Here is a 15798-nt window from a genome sequence, read left to right as displayed (position 1 = left end):
CCCCTCTGCACATGGGACTTCCCTGGTGACTCAGTGGTAAAGAATCCGCCTGCCAATGCAGGAGACGTGTGCTAGATCCCTGGGTCAGGAAGATCACCTGGAGGAGAAAATGGCAACCCACTCCAGTATTCTTGCCTGGAGAACCCCATGGACAGAGGAGCCTGGCTGGCTACAGTCTGCGGGGCAACAAAAGAGGCAGATACAATGGAACACACACGCACACCTCTGTGTGTGATGATGCCAAAGAAGAAAATAACCGCAATAGCCCTAAAAAAGGAAGTCAGCCTCATTCTCTCAAATTTCTCAAAGGAAGCTTAGAGTACATTTTCTCTTCCCTTCTTTTGGAGATCCATTTACAAACACCCAGAAGATGTCAAAAGCCATCTCAAATCCTACACACATCACATGTACTTGTTCTTACAGCTGCTGTGTAGAAAAAGGTAAAGACTCAAGACAAATTGGAACGGGTGACTAAAGCATTCTTGGACAAAATTCTCTTGAAGTGATAAGCAAAGAGGGAGGAATTCATGCAACAAGCAAGCAACATCTGCTTTTGTCTAACCATGCTTCTTGCCAGCAGCACTTGCTTATTAAGTAAGTGACTGAGCCACTGCATACACAGCTATAGACCACTGCCCACCCCAACACACAGTCACATCAGGCTCCATCAGGCACAAACACACTTTAGTGCCTTTTAAATATAATTAATCTACAAGAAAAAACGTTAATTGCTAAGTGCAACAAGGAGCAACTTTGCCAATACTTACCAATTGACAAGATGAGTATAGTTACCCTAAAAATAGGTACCCGTTAACCAGTGAGGGCTTCTAGAACATTTGCTTTGTTATCTCTCCTTCACTACTGTGAGTTCTTTGACTAGGGAGGAAGCTGTCCTCCACCCTCTTTTAGTCCCTCGCTGGGTCTAAAAATTAAAGCTGACAAACTACGAGGGGAAAACTATGCAAACTGTACTGACTCTGTACATGTACATGAGAACCTATACAAGAGGATGAGGATCCAAAGAAGGGCCAGAGGAGGAAGCTCTTATACCTTTTAGACAAAGAAACAATACATTTGTGAAGAATTGGCAAGACAAAGGGAACTGAACTAGGGGTATAATTCCACTAGGGCTAGCTAATCCATATACTCTTTAACGAGGAAGATAAGTATTAGTTCAACAAGATTTATTTGCAGAGTCCTCTGGTGCTGGCTCTGGGCTGATAAGAGTCTATTTCTAGCAAAAAGAAAACTTATTTCCTACCTTTAGGCAGGAAAGGGGGAGCTTTTTCTATGTTTGAACGTGAAAGTGTTGGTCACTCAGTCGTGTCAGACACTTGGTGACCCCATGGACTGTAGTCTGCAAGCCTCCTCAGACCATGGAATTCTCACTCCAAGAATACTGGAGTGAATTACCACCACTCTCTTCTCCAGGGGATCTTCCTGACCCAAGGATGAAACCTGGGTCTCCTGTGTTGCAGGCAGATTCTATGTTTCAGTTCAGTTCAGTTCAGTCGCTCAGTCGTGTCCGACTCTTTGCGACCCCATAAATCGCAGCACGCCAGGCCTCCCTGTCCATCACCAACTCCTGGAGTTCACCTAAATTCATGTGCATCGAGTTGGTGATGCCATCCAGCCATCTCATCCTCTGTTGTCCCCGTCTCCTCCTGCCCCCAATCCCTCCCAGGATCAGGGTCTTTTCCAATGAGTCAACTCTTCACATCACGTGGCCAAAGTATTGGAGCTTCAGCCTCAGCATCAGTCCTTCCAATGAACACCCAGGATTGATGTCCTTTAGAATGGACTGGTTGGATCTCCTTGAAGTCCAAGGAACTCACAAGAGTCTTCTCTAGCACCACAGTTCAAAAGCATCGATTCTTCAGCGCTCAGCTTTCTTCACAGTCCAACTCTCACATCCAACCAGAGCCTTGACTAGACGGACCTTTGTTGGCAAAGTAATGTCTCTGCTTTTTAATATACTATCTAGGTTGGTCATAACTTTCCTTTCAAGGAGTAAGCGTCTTAATTTCATGGCTGCAATCAGCATCCGCAGTGATTTTGGAGCCCCAAAAAATAAACTCTGACACTGTTTCCACTGTTTCCCCATCTATTTTGCATGAAGTGATGGGACCAGATGCCATGATCTTAGTTTTCTGAATGTTGAGCTTTAAGCCAACTTTTTCACTCTCCTCTTTCACTTTCATCAAGAGGCTTTTGAGTTCCTCTTCACTTTCTTCCATAAGGGTGGTGTCATCTGCGTATCTGAGGTTATTGATATTTCTCCCAGCAATCTTGATTCCAGCTTGTGCTTCTTCCAGCCCAGTGTTTCTCATGATTCTATGTTTCCGTTTCCGTTCCGTCGCTCAGTCGTGTCCGACTCTTTGCGACCCCGTGGACTATAGCCTACCAGGCTTCTCCGTCCATGGGATTCTCCAGGCAAGAATACTGGAGTGGGTTACCGTTTCCTTCTCCAGGGGATCTTCCCGACCCAGGGATCGAACCCGGGTCTCCCGCATTGGAGGCAGATGCTTTAACCTCTGAGCCACCAGGGAAGCCCAATTCTATGTTTACTGGCTCTAATTGCCTTCCTTTAACAAATGGTGCGTTTCCCTAGTTGTGATGATCTCCATGTGATGCAGAAAGTCCAATTCCCAGAGAGTCTAGTGCTAATCTCAGGTCAAAACATTCAGATACAGCCTGAGTCTGCACCTGTATCACTCCCACGCCTGTGTTCTTAGCTCTCCCAAATCTGTTCACCCCAGTTTGATCACTAGGTTAGTAATGGCTCAGCAAGAAAACTTGCCTTTCTTTCTTTGTATCTTTATAGTTCAGCCCTGGAAACACAGTCAGTACTCAACACTTTTCTGACAGAACAGCTTTTGATTCTGGGTAATGAGAAATTGAGAATATCACACGTTTGGTTTGGAGTAATGAGAAAGTGTTGCAATCTCTTGGTGACGTCCTCTAACTTGAAGCACCTATATTCTAATTCACCTGGGATCCATGAAGCTCCTAAAACTGCATGTAAAATTTTTCAGTGTTTTCATTTTTCGGAAGGTAGAGTCAATCACTTTTACTAGAGTCTCAAGGGGGACAATAAGGAAAATAAAGGTAACCTATATCACTATAGTTAGTCTCGTAAAGAAAGATTCAGACATAAATAGGCCCCCACTTATTAGCTGTGTGACCCATGGCAAGTCAGTTTCTTTAATGCCTTACTTTCCTTTTCTATAAAATGGAGATAATAGTAGCACCACTTTACAATGGTAGACAAGGTAATTCGCATGACAACCCACTACTGAGGACAGCTCTACAAATGGGACAATAATATACTTAAAAATATCAAAGATTAAAAAGAGACAAATTACTGCACCTGGGAAAGTAGTGCAGAGTCAAGAACCCGACTTGTTGTTGGGGGGTGGGTAAGGGAGGCACTATTATTTGCTTCTTCCAAAAGGGGCTTCTGAATGGTTGAGAGTCTGGATGTGCTTTTGGCGGAATTTAGTGGCTTCCCTGGTGACTCAGACAGTAAAGAATCCATCTGCAATGCGAGAGACTCAGGTTCAACCCCTGGGTCAGGGAGATGCCCTGGGGAAGGGCATGGCCACGCACTGCAGTCTTCTTGCCTGGAGAAGTCCATGAACAGAGGAGCCTGAGAGGCTACAATCCATGGGATTGCAAAGAATCGGACACTTCTGAGAGACTAACGCTTTCACTTTTTAGCAGAATTAGAGACTGGAAAGACAAGGAAAGCTATCAGCACCAGCAAAAAGTTTGGAAAGTGAAAGTGATGATGCTCTCTTTGGGTTGAGACCTTGGAGAGCTACAACCTAATCATAAATGCATATGTTAAGTAGGCAAAACTTCCCAGCTTAGAGTTCACTTTTGAAACACAGCAACACCTAAAAACAGTTATGCTGGTTTCTAACTGGAAGAAAAAAATTCTCTCTTACACTGTCTTCTATTTCAGATTACTCCTGCAAAGTAAGAGTATAATGTCCAGTACATAATGAAAAGTAACCAGGCTAACAGCATGAATGAAAATTAGAAGAAATGATAGGCAACAGAACAGACCCACATAGGCTCAAGATATTGCTGTTCACAGAAATTTTAATGAATGGGTAGGCCTATTTTTTGGGCTCCAAAATCACTGCGGATGCTGACTGCAGCCATAAAATTAAAAGACACTTACTCCTTGGAAGGAAAGTTATGACGAACCTAGATAGCATATTGAAAGCAGAGACATTACTTTGCCAACAAAGGTCCGTCTAGTCAAGGCTATGGTTTTCCAGTGGTCATGTATGGATGTGAGAGTTGGACTGTGAAGGAAGCTGATTGCCGAAGAATTGATGCTTTTGAACTGTGGTGCTAGAGAAGACTCTTGAGAGTCCCTTGGACTGCAAGGAGATCTAACCAGTCCATTCTAAAGGAGATCAATCCTGGATGTTCATTGGAAGGGCTGATGCTGAAGCTGAAGCTCCAATACTTTGGCCACCTCATGCGAAGAGTTGACTCAGTGGAAAAGACTCTGATGCTGGGAGGGATTGGGGGCAGGAGGAGATGGGGAAGACAGAGAATGAGAAGGCTGGATGGCATCACCTACTCGATGGAGATGAGTTTGAGTGAACTCCGGGAGTTGGTGATGGACAGGGAGGCCTGGCGTGCTGTGACTCATGGGGTTGCAAAGAGTTGGACACAACTGAGTGACTGAACTGAACAGGTTAAATACAGTTACATAGACAGTGAATTGGAACAAAGATCAGAAGAAAATAACCAAAATGGACCAAGTAAAATTCAGAAGGTAACAGACATAGAAGATACAATGATGTCTCAGTTCAGTTCAGTCGCTCAGTCGTGTCAGACGCTGGCAGGGATTGGGGGCAGGAGGAGAAGGGGACAACAGAATGAGATGGCTGGATGGCATCACCAACTTGATGGACATGAGTTTGAGTGAACTCTGGGAGTCGGTGATGGACAGGGAGGCCTGGCGTGCTGTGATTCATGGGGTCGCAAAGAGTCGAACAATGATGTCTATCATACATGTAATCAGAGTTCTGGAAAGAATCTCCAAGAGAATGGGGGAAAGTAACGTTTGAAGAGGCAGTGGATGAAGTTTACAAAGCTAATAACGATGGATCAAAGAAGTCCTACCACGTCATGCAGTGTTTTTAAAAAATCAACAAATAGCTGGATCCTGTCAAAACTGTAGAAAACCAAGGTCAAAGAGAAAACTATAAAAGCAGCTGGAGAAAAAGACATATTCTTACAAAGAAGCAATCATCAGAGTGACAGTTTACTCTTCCAGAAAAAGAAAAGACAAATCAGAAGACAATGTAACAGTATCTTAACCAAGTTTTAAAGAATTAACTGCCAACCATTCAAACCAGAAATGTACTTTAAGAATGAAAGCATAATGAATACATTTTCAGCTATAAAAAAAACTGAGAAAATCTGTCACCAGTAGACCTTCACTAAGGGAAACAGTAAAGGATGTTTTTCAGGCAGCATAAAAGTGATTCCAAAAAAAAGTACAGAAAAGAGGAAAGAACAACAAAAATGGTAAACATATGCAGAAATCTAACTGAATACAGACTTTAAAAAGTAGTAGTAACGATATGTTCTTATGTTGAAAATACATAAAAACTAAAATACATTACAACAATGGCATATAAATCGTGCAATGGGGGGCTAAATGGAGTGAAATAAGTCAAAGTCCTTGTATTATCTAGGAAAAGATTAAAAGTGCTAATTTTAAAAAATGTTTCAGTTCAGTTCAGTTGCTCAGTCGTGTCCGACTCTTTGTGACCCCATGAATCAAGGCACGCCAGGCCTCCTTGTCCATCACCAACTCCTGGAGTTCACTCAAACTCATGTCCGTTGAGTCGGTGCTGCCATCCAGCCATCTCATTCTCTGTCGTCCCCTTCTCCTCCTGCCGCCAATCCCTCCCAGCATCAGGGTCTTTTTCAGTGAGTCAACTCTTCACATGAGGTGGCCAAAGTATTGGAGTTTCAGCTTTAGCATCAGTCCTGGGTGTTCATTAGAAGGACTGATGAACACCCAGGACTGATGCTAAAGCTGAAACACCAGGACTGATGCTTCTAATGAACACCCAGGACTGATCTCCCTTAGAATGGACTGGTTGGATCTCCTTGCAGTCCAAGGGACTCTCAAGAGTCTTCTCCAACACCACAGTTCAAAAGCATCAATTCTTCGGCGATCGGCTTTCTTCACAGTCCAACTCTCACATCCATACATGACCACGGGAAAAACCATAGCCTTGATTAGACGGACCTTTGTTGGCAAAGTAATGTCTCTGCTTTTTAATATACTATCTAGGTTGGTCATAACTCTCCTTCCAAGGAGTAAGCGTCTTTTAATTTCATGGCTGCAATCAGCATCCGCAGTGATTTTGGAGGCCCAAAAAATAAAGTCTGACACTGTTTCCACTGTTTCCCCATCTATTTTGCATGAAGTGATGGGACCAGATGCCATGATCTTTGTTTTCTGAATGTTGAGCTTCAAGCCAACCTTTTCACTCTCCTCTTTGACTTTCATCAAGAGGCTGAAAATATCAGTTAACAATATATATTAAGTCAAGAATGCATTATAATCTCCATAGTAACCACTAAAAGAATAAAGAAGTGAATATAAAACTTCTAACAGAGGCTTAAACTTGTAAGCATTAAAAAATACATATAAAACAAAGCAAAATGGGACTTCCCTGGTGCTCTAGTGGCTAAGACCCCATGCTCCCAATGCAGAGAACTTGAGTTCAATCCCTGGTCAAGACGCTAGATCACATATGCCCCAACTAAGGGTTCACATGCCATCAGACGGAGATAAATAAATAAAAATTTTTTTAAAAAAACAAAACAAAAACCCATATTCTACCAAAGGCAAGGAAGGAAGGCAAAAAAGAACACTGAGCAGACAGAAAAAATAGAAAGCATTTAATCACTGCAGATGGTGACTGCAGCCATAAAATTAAAAGATGCTTGCTCCTTGGAAAAAAGTTATGACCAACCTAGACAGCTTATTAAAAAGCAGAGACATTACTTTACCAACAAAGATCCATCTAGTCAAAGCTATGGTTTTTCCGGTAGTCATGTATGGATGTGAGAGTTGGACTATAAAGAAAGCTGAGCACCGAAGAATTGATGCTTTGAACTGTGGTGTTGGAGAAGGCTCTTGAGAGTCCTTTGGACTGCAAGGAGATCCAACCAGTCCATCCGAAAGGAGATCAGCCCTGTATATTCATTGCAAGGACTGATGTTGAAGCTGAAACTCCAATACTCTGGTCACCTGATGTGAAGAACTGACTCATTTGAAAAGACCCTGATGATGGGAAAGATTGAAGGCAGGAGAAGAGGACAGAGGATGAGACGGTTGCAAGGCATCATCAACTCAATGGACATGAGTTTGAGTAAGCTCTGGGAGTTGGTGATGGACAGGGAAGCCTGGTGTGCTGCAGTCCATGGGGTCACTAAAAATCAGACAAAACTGAGCGAATGCACTGAAATAAGATAATTTAAACTCAAGTCACATGTATTAATACATTGACTATATAATCCAATTAAGGTGAAGATTTTCAAACTGGATTAAGAAAAAGAAATCAACATCACTACTTATAAAAGACATCTAAAATAAATGGCTATGGAAAGGCTGAAAATAAAAATATGAAAAAGATAACCAAAGAAACATTAGCCAAATCAATCTCTCGTTAACTATAACGATAAAGCGAAAAGCAATTCTGGAGATATAGACAAACACTCCCTAATGATAAAATGTTCAATCCATCAGAAATATACAATTATAAATGTATACAGTCCTAAAGACAAAGTCTTAAAACATAAAAAGCAAAAACTGGAAGTATACTACAAAGACAAATGGTCTAAAACCATAATTACAGTAGAAGAATTGAACACAAGCAGCTCAGCTGTGTCTGACTCTTTGAGATCCCATGGAATTCTCCAGGCCAGAATACTGGAGTGTAGATATCTTCCCAACCCAGGGATCAAACCCAAGTTTGATCAAACCCACATTGCAGGCAGATTCTTTACTGGCTGAACGAGCAGGGAAGTCCAAACACAAGCAGCAAAGCTGGCCAATTGAATAAATAGAGCAATTATCCAGCAAGTGCAGAACACATAATTCTTCTCAAGCACAACACGTAACATTTACAAAAATTGACCATCAGCAGGGACTAAAACAAATCTTACTAAATTAAAAAGCACTGAAGTCAGTGCAGGTAAAGCCATACTTAGAAGGAAAATTATCTAAAATGTATATATATTAGAAAATAAGACTGAATATCAATTAACTAATATTTTCAAAAACTAGAAAAATAACAATATATACCCAAAGGAAACAGAAAGAAGAACATAATAAATGGCAGATATTAGTAGAAAATAAATGTAAATAAAAAGAAGTAGAAAATAAATGTAAATAAAAAAGATCAACAGGCCTAGAAGTTGATTCTTTACAAAAAGACAAAGTTGATAAATTCCTAGAAAGATTAAGAAAGAAGGCACAAATAACCAGAAAGACTGATTAAGAAAGAAGACACAAATAACCAATGTCAAGAATAAAAAAGGAGGCTATTACTGTACATCCTACAGACATTAAAAACATGAGAATATCTTTAACAAACTTATGCCAATATAGTTGAAGATATAGGATGAAAAATTACAAGAATAAACTTATAAAACTGACAGTAAAAGAAAAAATTTTAAACATCTGAATGTTGTAATACCATTCAACAGACCCAAAAAGGACACTTCAAGGCCAGACAACTTCACCTGTGAGTTTTGCCAAACATATTAAGGTAAAATAATACTACTATCACACAAACTCTTCCAGAACTCCACAACTTCTTTTACGGTCAGTATAATTTAATACCAAAATTTGACAAGGATGTTAAGAAAAAGAAAAATTATAGGACTATTCTACTAACTTATTAGTATGCAAAAATTCTAAATAAAAGATGAGCAAGTGATATTAATGAACATATAAAAAATAACATCATAGCCATGTTGGATTATTTTATAAATGCAAGTTTGATTTAACACCTGAAAATCAGTTAATAAGTCAACACACTAACAGAATAAAAGAGAAAAATCAAATGATTACCTTAATATATATAGAAAAGCATTTGAAACATTTCAGCATCCACACATAATTAAAAATTTTTGTCAAACTAAGGATAAGAACTCCTTTTGAATGAAAAGAAAAAATGATGTAGCAAAATTACGAAAAACAGTACGGAGATTCCTTAAATAAATAAAAAGAGTTACCATACGATCCAGCAAAACCACTCTTGGGTATATATCCAGAGAAAGCTATAATTTGAAAAGATACACGCACCCCCAATGTTCATTGCAGCACTATTTACAATAGCCAAAACATGGAAGCAACCTAAATGTCCTCTGACAGATGAATGAATAAACAAAATGTGATATATATACACAACAGAATATTACTAAACCACAAAAAAGAATGAAATAATTCCAACTGCAGCAACATGGATGTATGTACAGGTTATCATACTATGTGAAGACAGAGAAAGAAAAATATCACATGATATCGCTTATATGCGGAATCCCAAAAAATGACAAATAAATTCATTTACAAAGCAGAAATAGACTCACAGCAAAAAAAAAACACTTATGGTTACTAAAGGGAAAGGCGGGGGCAGTTTGGGATTAACATACACACTACTAAATACAAAATAAATAATCAACAAGGACCTACTGTATAACTCAGGGAACTATACTCAATATTTTGTTATTTTGTAATAATCTATAAGGGAAAATAACCTGAAAAGAATATATATATATGCATGTGTGCTTAGTCGCTCAGTCGTATCCAACTCTTGGCAAACCCATGGACTGTAGGCCACCAGGCTCTCCCGTCCATGGGATTTTCCAGGCAAGAATACTGAAGTGGGTTGCCATTTCCCACATACATATATACATACATAGATACATATATATATATATATATATAAATAACTAGAATTAATTTCATAAATTAGCTAGGTTCTGGATACAAAGTCAATTAAATATATATATATGTCTATAGATGAGCAAAGAACTTGGAAAAAAAATTTTAAAAAGAAACAATATACAGTAGAGTAAAAAATATCTAGTAACAAATCTAATACAAGATGTGAAAGACCTTTAGAGAAAACTATGAAATATCTTTGAAAGAAATTTTAAAAGATCTAAATAGAGGAAAATACCATGCTCATGGACTAGAAGATTCAATATTATAAAGACATTAATTTTGCCCATTTATTTATAAACAATGCAATCTCAATCAAGATCACAACAGTGTAAGTTTTTGTTGTTGCTGTTCTGTTTTGGTGGAACTTAGTAGCTGATTCCAAAATGTTCTGTAAACGTAAAAGAGAATAGCCAAGAAACTCTAAAAGAACAAGATAAGAGGACTTGGTCTAATGAATATTAACTCCTGTTATAAAACTGCAGTGTGCTATTGGTACAAAAATATACTCACAAACAAAAGAAATGGACTAGAGAGCCCAAACGCATATTGGAGCACTTGATTTATGAACACGGTAGCCCACAGGGGCTATCTTGTAAGAACGGAATGAGAACAGAATGGACTTGGCAGTAAATCATGCTGGGGCAACTGGATGTCCATAAATACTTCTTAAATTAAAACGTTAACCCTATCTCACACAGTATGCAAAAATTAATTTCCAGTGGATAAATTTGGGGGTAAATAAAAATTGGGGGGTTAAAACTGAAAAATTTTAGACTTCCCTAGTTGTCCACTCGTTAAAACTCTGTGCTTTGTGCTTCCATTGCAAGGGATGCAGGTTTGAGTCCTGGTTGGAGAAGTTCCCCACGCCACATGGTACAGCCAGAAGAGAAAAAACAAAAAACCCCCGAAAAGTTTCTAGAAGATAACACAGAAGTCTACATTTATAACCTCGGAGTAAGAAAAGACTTATTGAACAGGACACAATAAAACACTAACCATAAAGAAAAAAAGACTCTATTAAGGACTTGGTTTTTTAAAATTAAAAACATCCTTTCATCCTTAAAGATGAATGGGCAAGCAACCCATGAATGAAGACTGTGCCACATGTACAGCCAACAATCAGCTCATATTCAGAATATTTAAAAATACTTACAAATCAGTAAGGAAAAAAACCCAAACAACCCAACTGCAAAGTGGTCAAGAGACCTGAACAATCATGCCACAAAATAAGGTGCTCAATCTCATCCGTAAGGAAAAAGCAAATTAACTCCACAATATGAAAAACCATCACAAAGAGGCTAAAATTACAAACACAATTGGCAAGGATAAGGAGCAAGGGAAGTTCCCATTTGCTGTGGGTGGGAGCATGCTGGTACAACTACTTTGAAAAACAGTTTGGTATTAGCCATTAACGTTGATGAGGCACACAACCTACAAGCTGACAATCCCTCCCCTGGGTGCATGTCCACAGGCCCCAAAACACACAAACAAGAATTGCTCCAAGAGCCACTGCTCCAGGATGGATCTGTCTCTTTGACTGTAACCTCTGCTTTTCATTGCTTTTGTTATTATAATCATACACAAGGACCTGCCTCAGGGAGCCCTGTGTCTCTGCCTAAAGAGATTAACACATCCCCTCCCTGAGGTTGGCCATTCCAGGAGATACTTGCAAGATAATAGTCTTTAATTCCTCAACTCTTCCCCTTCTCTGTTCCATAAAAGAATTGGATTCCAGACCTCAACAAGATGTTCATCTTGAGACATTAGTCTGCCAGCTTGTCTGTCAGCCACATTTCTGAATAAGGTTGTTTTCCTTGCCTCAACGCCTCATCTCTTGGTTAACTGGCCTGTTGTGAGCAGAATGACAACAGCCACCTTATCCACAGACCCCAAATAACTATCCAAGGTCCTCCTACAGAACAGTTGATAAATCTGGCTAACAGTTTTCCACACAGCATGGGGAAATGAATTCCAGTCACAAAGAATCTAGACACATGTCAATACATAATCCACGATGCCATTCATTCCTTGATCAAAAAAGACAAGCAAAACCAAAACATTGTATTTAGAGATAGGCTCTTTGTCACAAAAACTATGAAGAAAAAGGAAGAAGTGTTTAGCAGAAAAACATCAAGATAGGTTTTTGTTCATTTGTTTTTTCACCTTTGGTGGATGATGAGCAGTGATTGAGAGCCGGCCACATGGGGGAATTCTGAGGCACTTCAATGTTGCAATTTTTATACTGGTGTTGGTTACAAGATGTTACTTGTGATAAGTCACTGCACTCTGCATCTCTATTTTGTGCATATAAAATTTCAGATAAAGGGGATTAATAAGTGCATCTGCAATCTAAAAAAAAAAAATCTCATTATGTCAATACCTATGTATATTGTTTGGAATCAAAAAGAGAATACTCTTAAGGGGGAAGGGGAGTATCCTCACTGTGGCCCATTGTTTTTTATAGCTTTGGTGCTAACATCTTACCAAGCACCACTGAGCACTTCTGACTAGTTCAGGTTATCTACTCATCCATCATGCATTTGATCAGCACTGGTGCACATTACATAAGGGTCCTGAGATCTTCCAGAAAATCTCCGATAACTGATACCCAACACTTGCTCTTTCTTCCTCTCCTCACAGGCTGATTTTCTTTCTTCAGTTCTCAGCTCCAGTGTCATTTCTACAGGGAACCTTTCCTTCCGCCCACTCCCACCTACATGGTATTCCTCTCCTTGGACTTCAGTGCTGGTCATTCTCAGTTTGCACCTGTCTCCCAGATCCATTCCTGGGAGGCTGAGTCCTCGATGCTAGATCACCAGGACAGCCCATCCAGCCAGTTTCTATTGGGTCCCACAGATGAGAGGCAATGGCAGAAACTTTAAGGCAGGGAGAAGACAGAAGCTGGCCATGTCCTCCACACCCTCTTTTTGCTGGGGTCTCTGTTCTTAGGGGTGGCAGCTTCTCTGGAGGCCCAAACTGTTCCTGCCTGGCTTGGGTTCACTTGGTCTCCAGCAATATTATTCCTGCCACCTTCTCTGTGCCTTTCACTGGTTCTGGTAACCCTGGTCCATCTAAGTTGCCTTTGCACTAAACTCTCTTGTTTGAACTAGGTTAGATTGTTTTCTGCTGAGACAGTGGCGATTTTATATTAATTTGCAGGATAATTTTCTCAGCATCTGTCTTCTCCCAATAGGCTGTGAGCTTCATGACACTGGCACTTCAGAAGTGACTAACCAATGTTTTAAATGATATGGTGAGTTAATCAATGCATGAATGAGCCCACATTAGAAATGGAACACTATGCATCATACAAGGATTTCTAAAATGTCCTTGTTTCATTTGATGTGGCACCAATTTATCTGGGGAAACATTTTTCCTACATTGGTTGAAAATAACCTTTATTGACAGGAATATTTTTACTGATTTCAATTATTCCAGCAATAACTGTTAACAGGTATAATTTCTCAGTTAAGAAGATAAGTTTATCTATCTGTAATAAGTCATCAATGATGAGAGTCCAAGTGGACTGCAGTTAATTGTAGCTCCAAGGGTTAGTGGGAACACAATAAAAACGTTAACTAGAAAGATTTAGGTGCTTCCCTGGTGGCCCAATGATTGGGACTTTGCCTTCCAATCCTTGATAGGGGAGCTAAGACCCCACAAGCCTTGAGGCCAAAACACCAAAACGTAAAACAAAAACAATATAACGGATCCAATAAAAACTTTTCAAATGGTCCACATGAAAAACAAACTCTTAAAGAAAAGGAAGGCTTTGCATCTTATTTTTTATAACCTACTGCAAATGACTCTAGTTCATGGTGTGAGAAGGGTTATCTCCAGGCTGGAGATGTTGTTAATGCCATATACTATCTACTCTACATTGTTGCTTTAGACTTTAAGGACAATCTGGGCTGACACCAATATTAATTATGCAAGTTTCATATTAATACATATCGTTAAACAAGTTCTACAAAATGAACTGGAAAATTCTGATTCTAGGACACTAGTCAATTTCTGGAACACAATCTGGAGTTCTGCATATTCCCTTCTTTTACGGCAGAAAAAGTGCAGAAAAATCAGATTACCTAGAGTTGATCTGCTGCACTAGCAAGATCTTTCAAACCAGTAGCTACAGTCCAGTGTGACCCTTGAATTTCAGTCTTGAGAAAACCAGTTCATACATTAGAATCACAACTAAATACTTACTATGTCAAGAATTTTTAGTTTATAGCAAGGCATTTTGGAAAGCAACAATTTACAAGCTCCAAGTGGGGGATGTATTCTGAACTCTGAAGAGATCAAGGTTCATCTCTTTTCTGCAATCACTCTTCTGTTTCTTCTGTTAACTTTTTCATTGTAAAAAATATCGTTATTCTGTTCTTTCTAGCCAACAGAGAGCGGGAAGGGTCCGATTTCTCTAGTACAGTGTGAGTTCAAGATTATCTGTCATCTCCCGCCACCCAAACCAGTTAGTAAAGGAAGACCTTTCTGATATGTCTTGGGATAGGGGGTAGGGGGTAGGGGTCTGGTTTTACAAACTGGAATGAGATGACATGGTTTTAGTACTAGTCACAATATAAAATACCTCCTGAGGGGGTTTGCGGAAGTGATTGAGTTAAAACAGTTAAATGCAGTTACACTTCTAATTATTTTATAACCAGATAACTTGCTTTGTTATGCCTAATTAGGTGCAGCAACAACAATATTCCTTTTTCCTTCCTTTTTCCTTTTCTCTTCAGTCATACCTAACATAGGAAATGACCACACCAGCTCTTTTCTGATTGCCTCCCTGGAAACAAAAGAGCATTTTATACCTGATCCTGCCATTACCAGTAAAGAGAATGAAGCAAAAATTAACTGTCCTTCACCTCTCTTGCCCATACGGGAAGTACAGAATTCAGTTCCTAAGCACTGATGCTCCCCTCACCCCAGACTCTCATCTCCATTCTCATCAACATCACCCACTTACGCGGCGCCCGGCACACGAAGGGCCCCATCGCCCGACAGGGTTAGCAAAAAAATAGCACCTCATTCAGTCTGAATAGGACGACTGCTGATGCTTTGCACGCAGCAAAGCGGGGCGGGCGGCCCAGCCCCTAGGGACAGGGCGGCGTCCCGGGTGCCCGCAGCCCAGGACCGCTGGCGGCGCCGCAGCGCTCCCGGCTCCCCACCCGCAGGTCCTTACCCGCCAGGCCGCCGCCGCCGCCTCCATCGCCCGAGTGCCCCTTCCTCCGCTGCAGGATGAAGTACGGGTTGGCTCTCTCGGTGATCCACAGCGCGTTGGCCAGCAGCACCTCTTCGGGGTTCAGCCACATGTTCCCTGGCGCCGCGGGCTCCCGTCCAGTGGGGCGGCGGGTCGGGTCCGGCACGCACCGGCGCGCAGCCCCGGGCACACGCGCGCCCGCCCGCCCGCCCGCCAGCTAGGTGCGGCGGCTGAGGGCGACCTCACCAGGGGGCGGCCCGCGGGGCCCGGGCCACGGCGAAGCCCCCGCGGGCGGCCGGCGAGGACTCGGGCGCCGCGAGCAGCATCCTCTCCGCGGCCGCAGACTCCCGGGCCCACGGCCGCGGGAGGAGCGAGAGGCGGGGGCAGGAGAGCGCGAGGAGGAAGCGGTGGAGCTCAGCCGCGGGATCCCGCTCGGCAGCCGGCCGGGCTGCCGGCGACTGGCGCCGATCCTGCCCCGCGGGTCGGGCGGAGCTGGGCTGGGGTGCGGCTGCTCCCGCAGCGCCCACCCAGGGGCCTGGCCGCCTGCGTCTCCAGCCGCTCCGAGCCCTCCAGGGCACGGCGCGTGCACACT

The 15798-nt window shown here is 41.6% G+C and overlaps 1 protein-coding gene across 2 annotated transcripts in view; it reads right to left on the bottom strand.

Annotated features, from left to right (window-relative positions):
• Nucleotides 1-15358, bottom strand: part of TBC1D9 (TBC1 domain family member 9) — a 122358-nt gene extending 107000 nt beyond the window's left edge. For both annotated transcript variants that reach the window (XM_055404282.2, XM_055404283.2), the window contains exon 1: nt 15189-15358. In XM_055404282.2, coding sequence (XP_055260257.2) covers nt 15189-15318 — 130 coding nt within the window. In that variant the 5' untranslated portion in view covers nt 15319-15358. The remainder of the gene's footprint in view (nt 1-15188) is intronic.
• Nucleotides 15359-15798: the final 440 nt, after the last annotated feature.

This window comes from Moschus berezovskii, chromosome 19 (genome assembly GCF_049115385.1).
Source record: "Moschus berezovskii isolate FMDL1 chromosome 19, NW_MosBer_1.0, whole genome shotgun sequence".
NCBI lineage: Eukaryota > Metazoa > Chordata > Mammalia > Artiodactyla > Moschidae > Moschus > Moschus berezovskii.
Note: the sequence above shows the minus strand (reverse complement) of the source record. Positions and strands in the feature narration are given on the sequence as shown.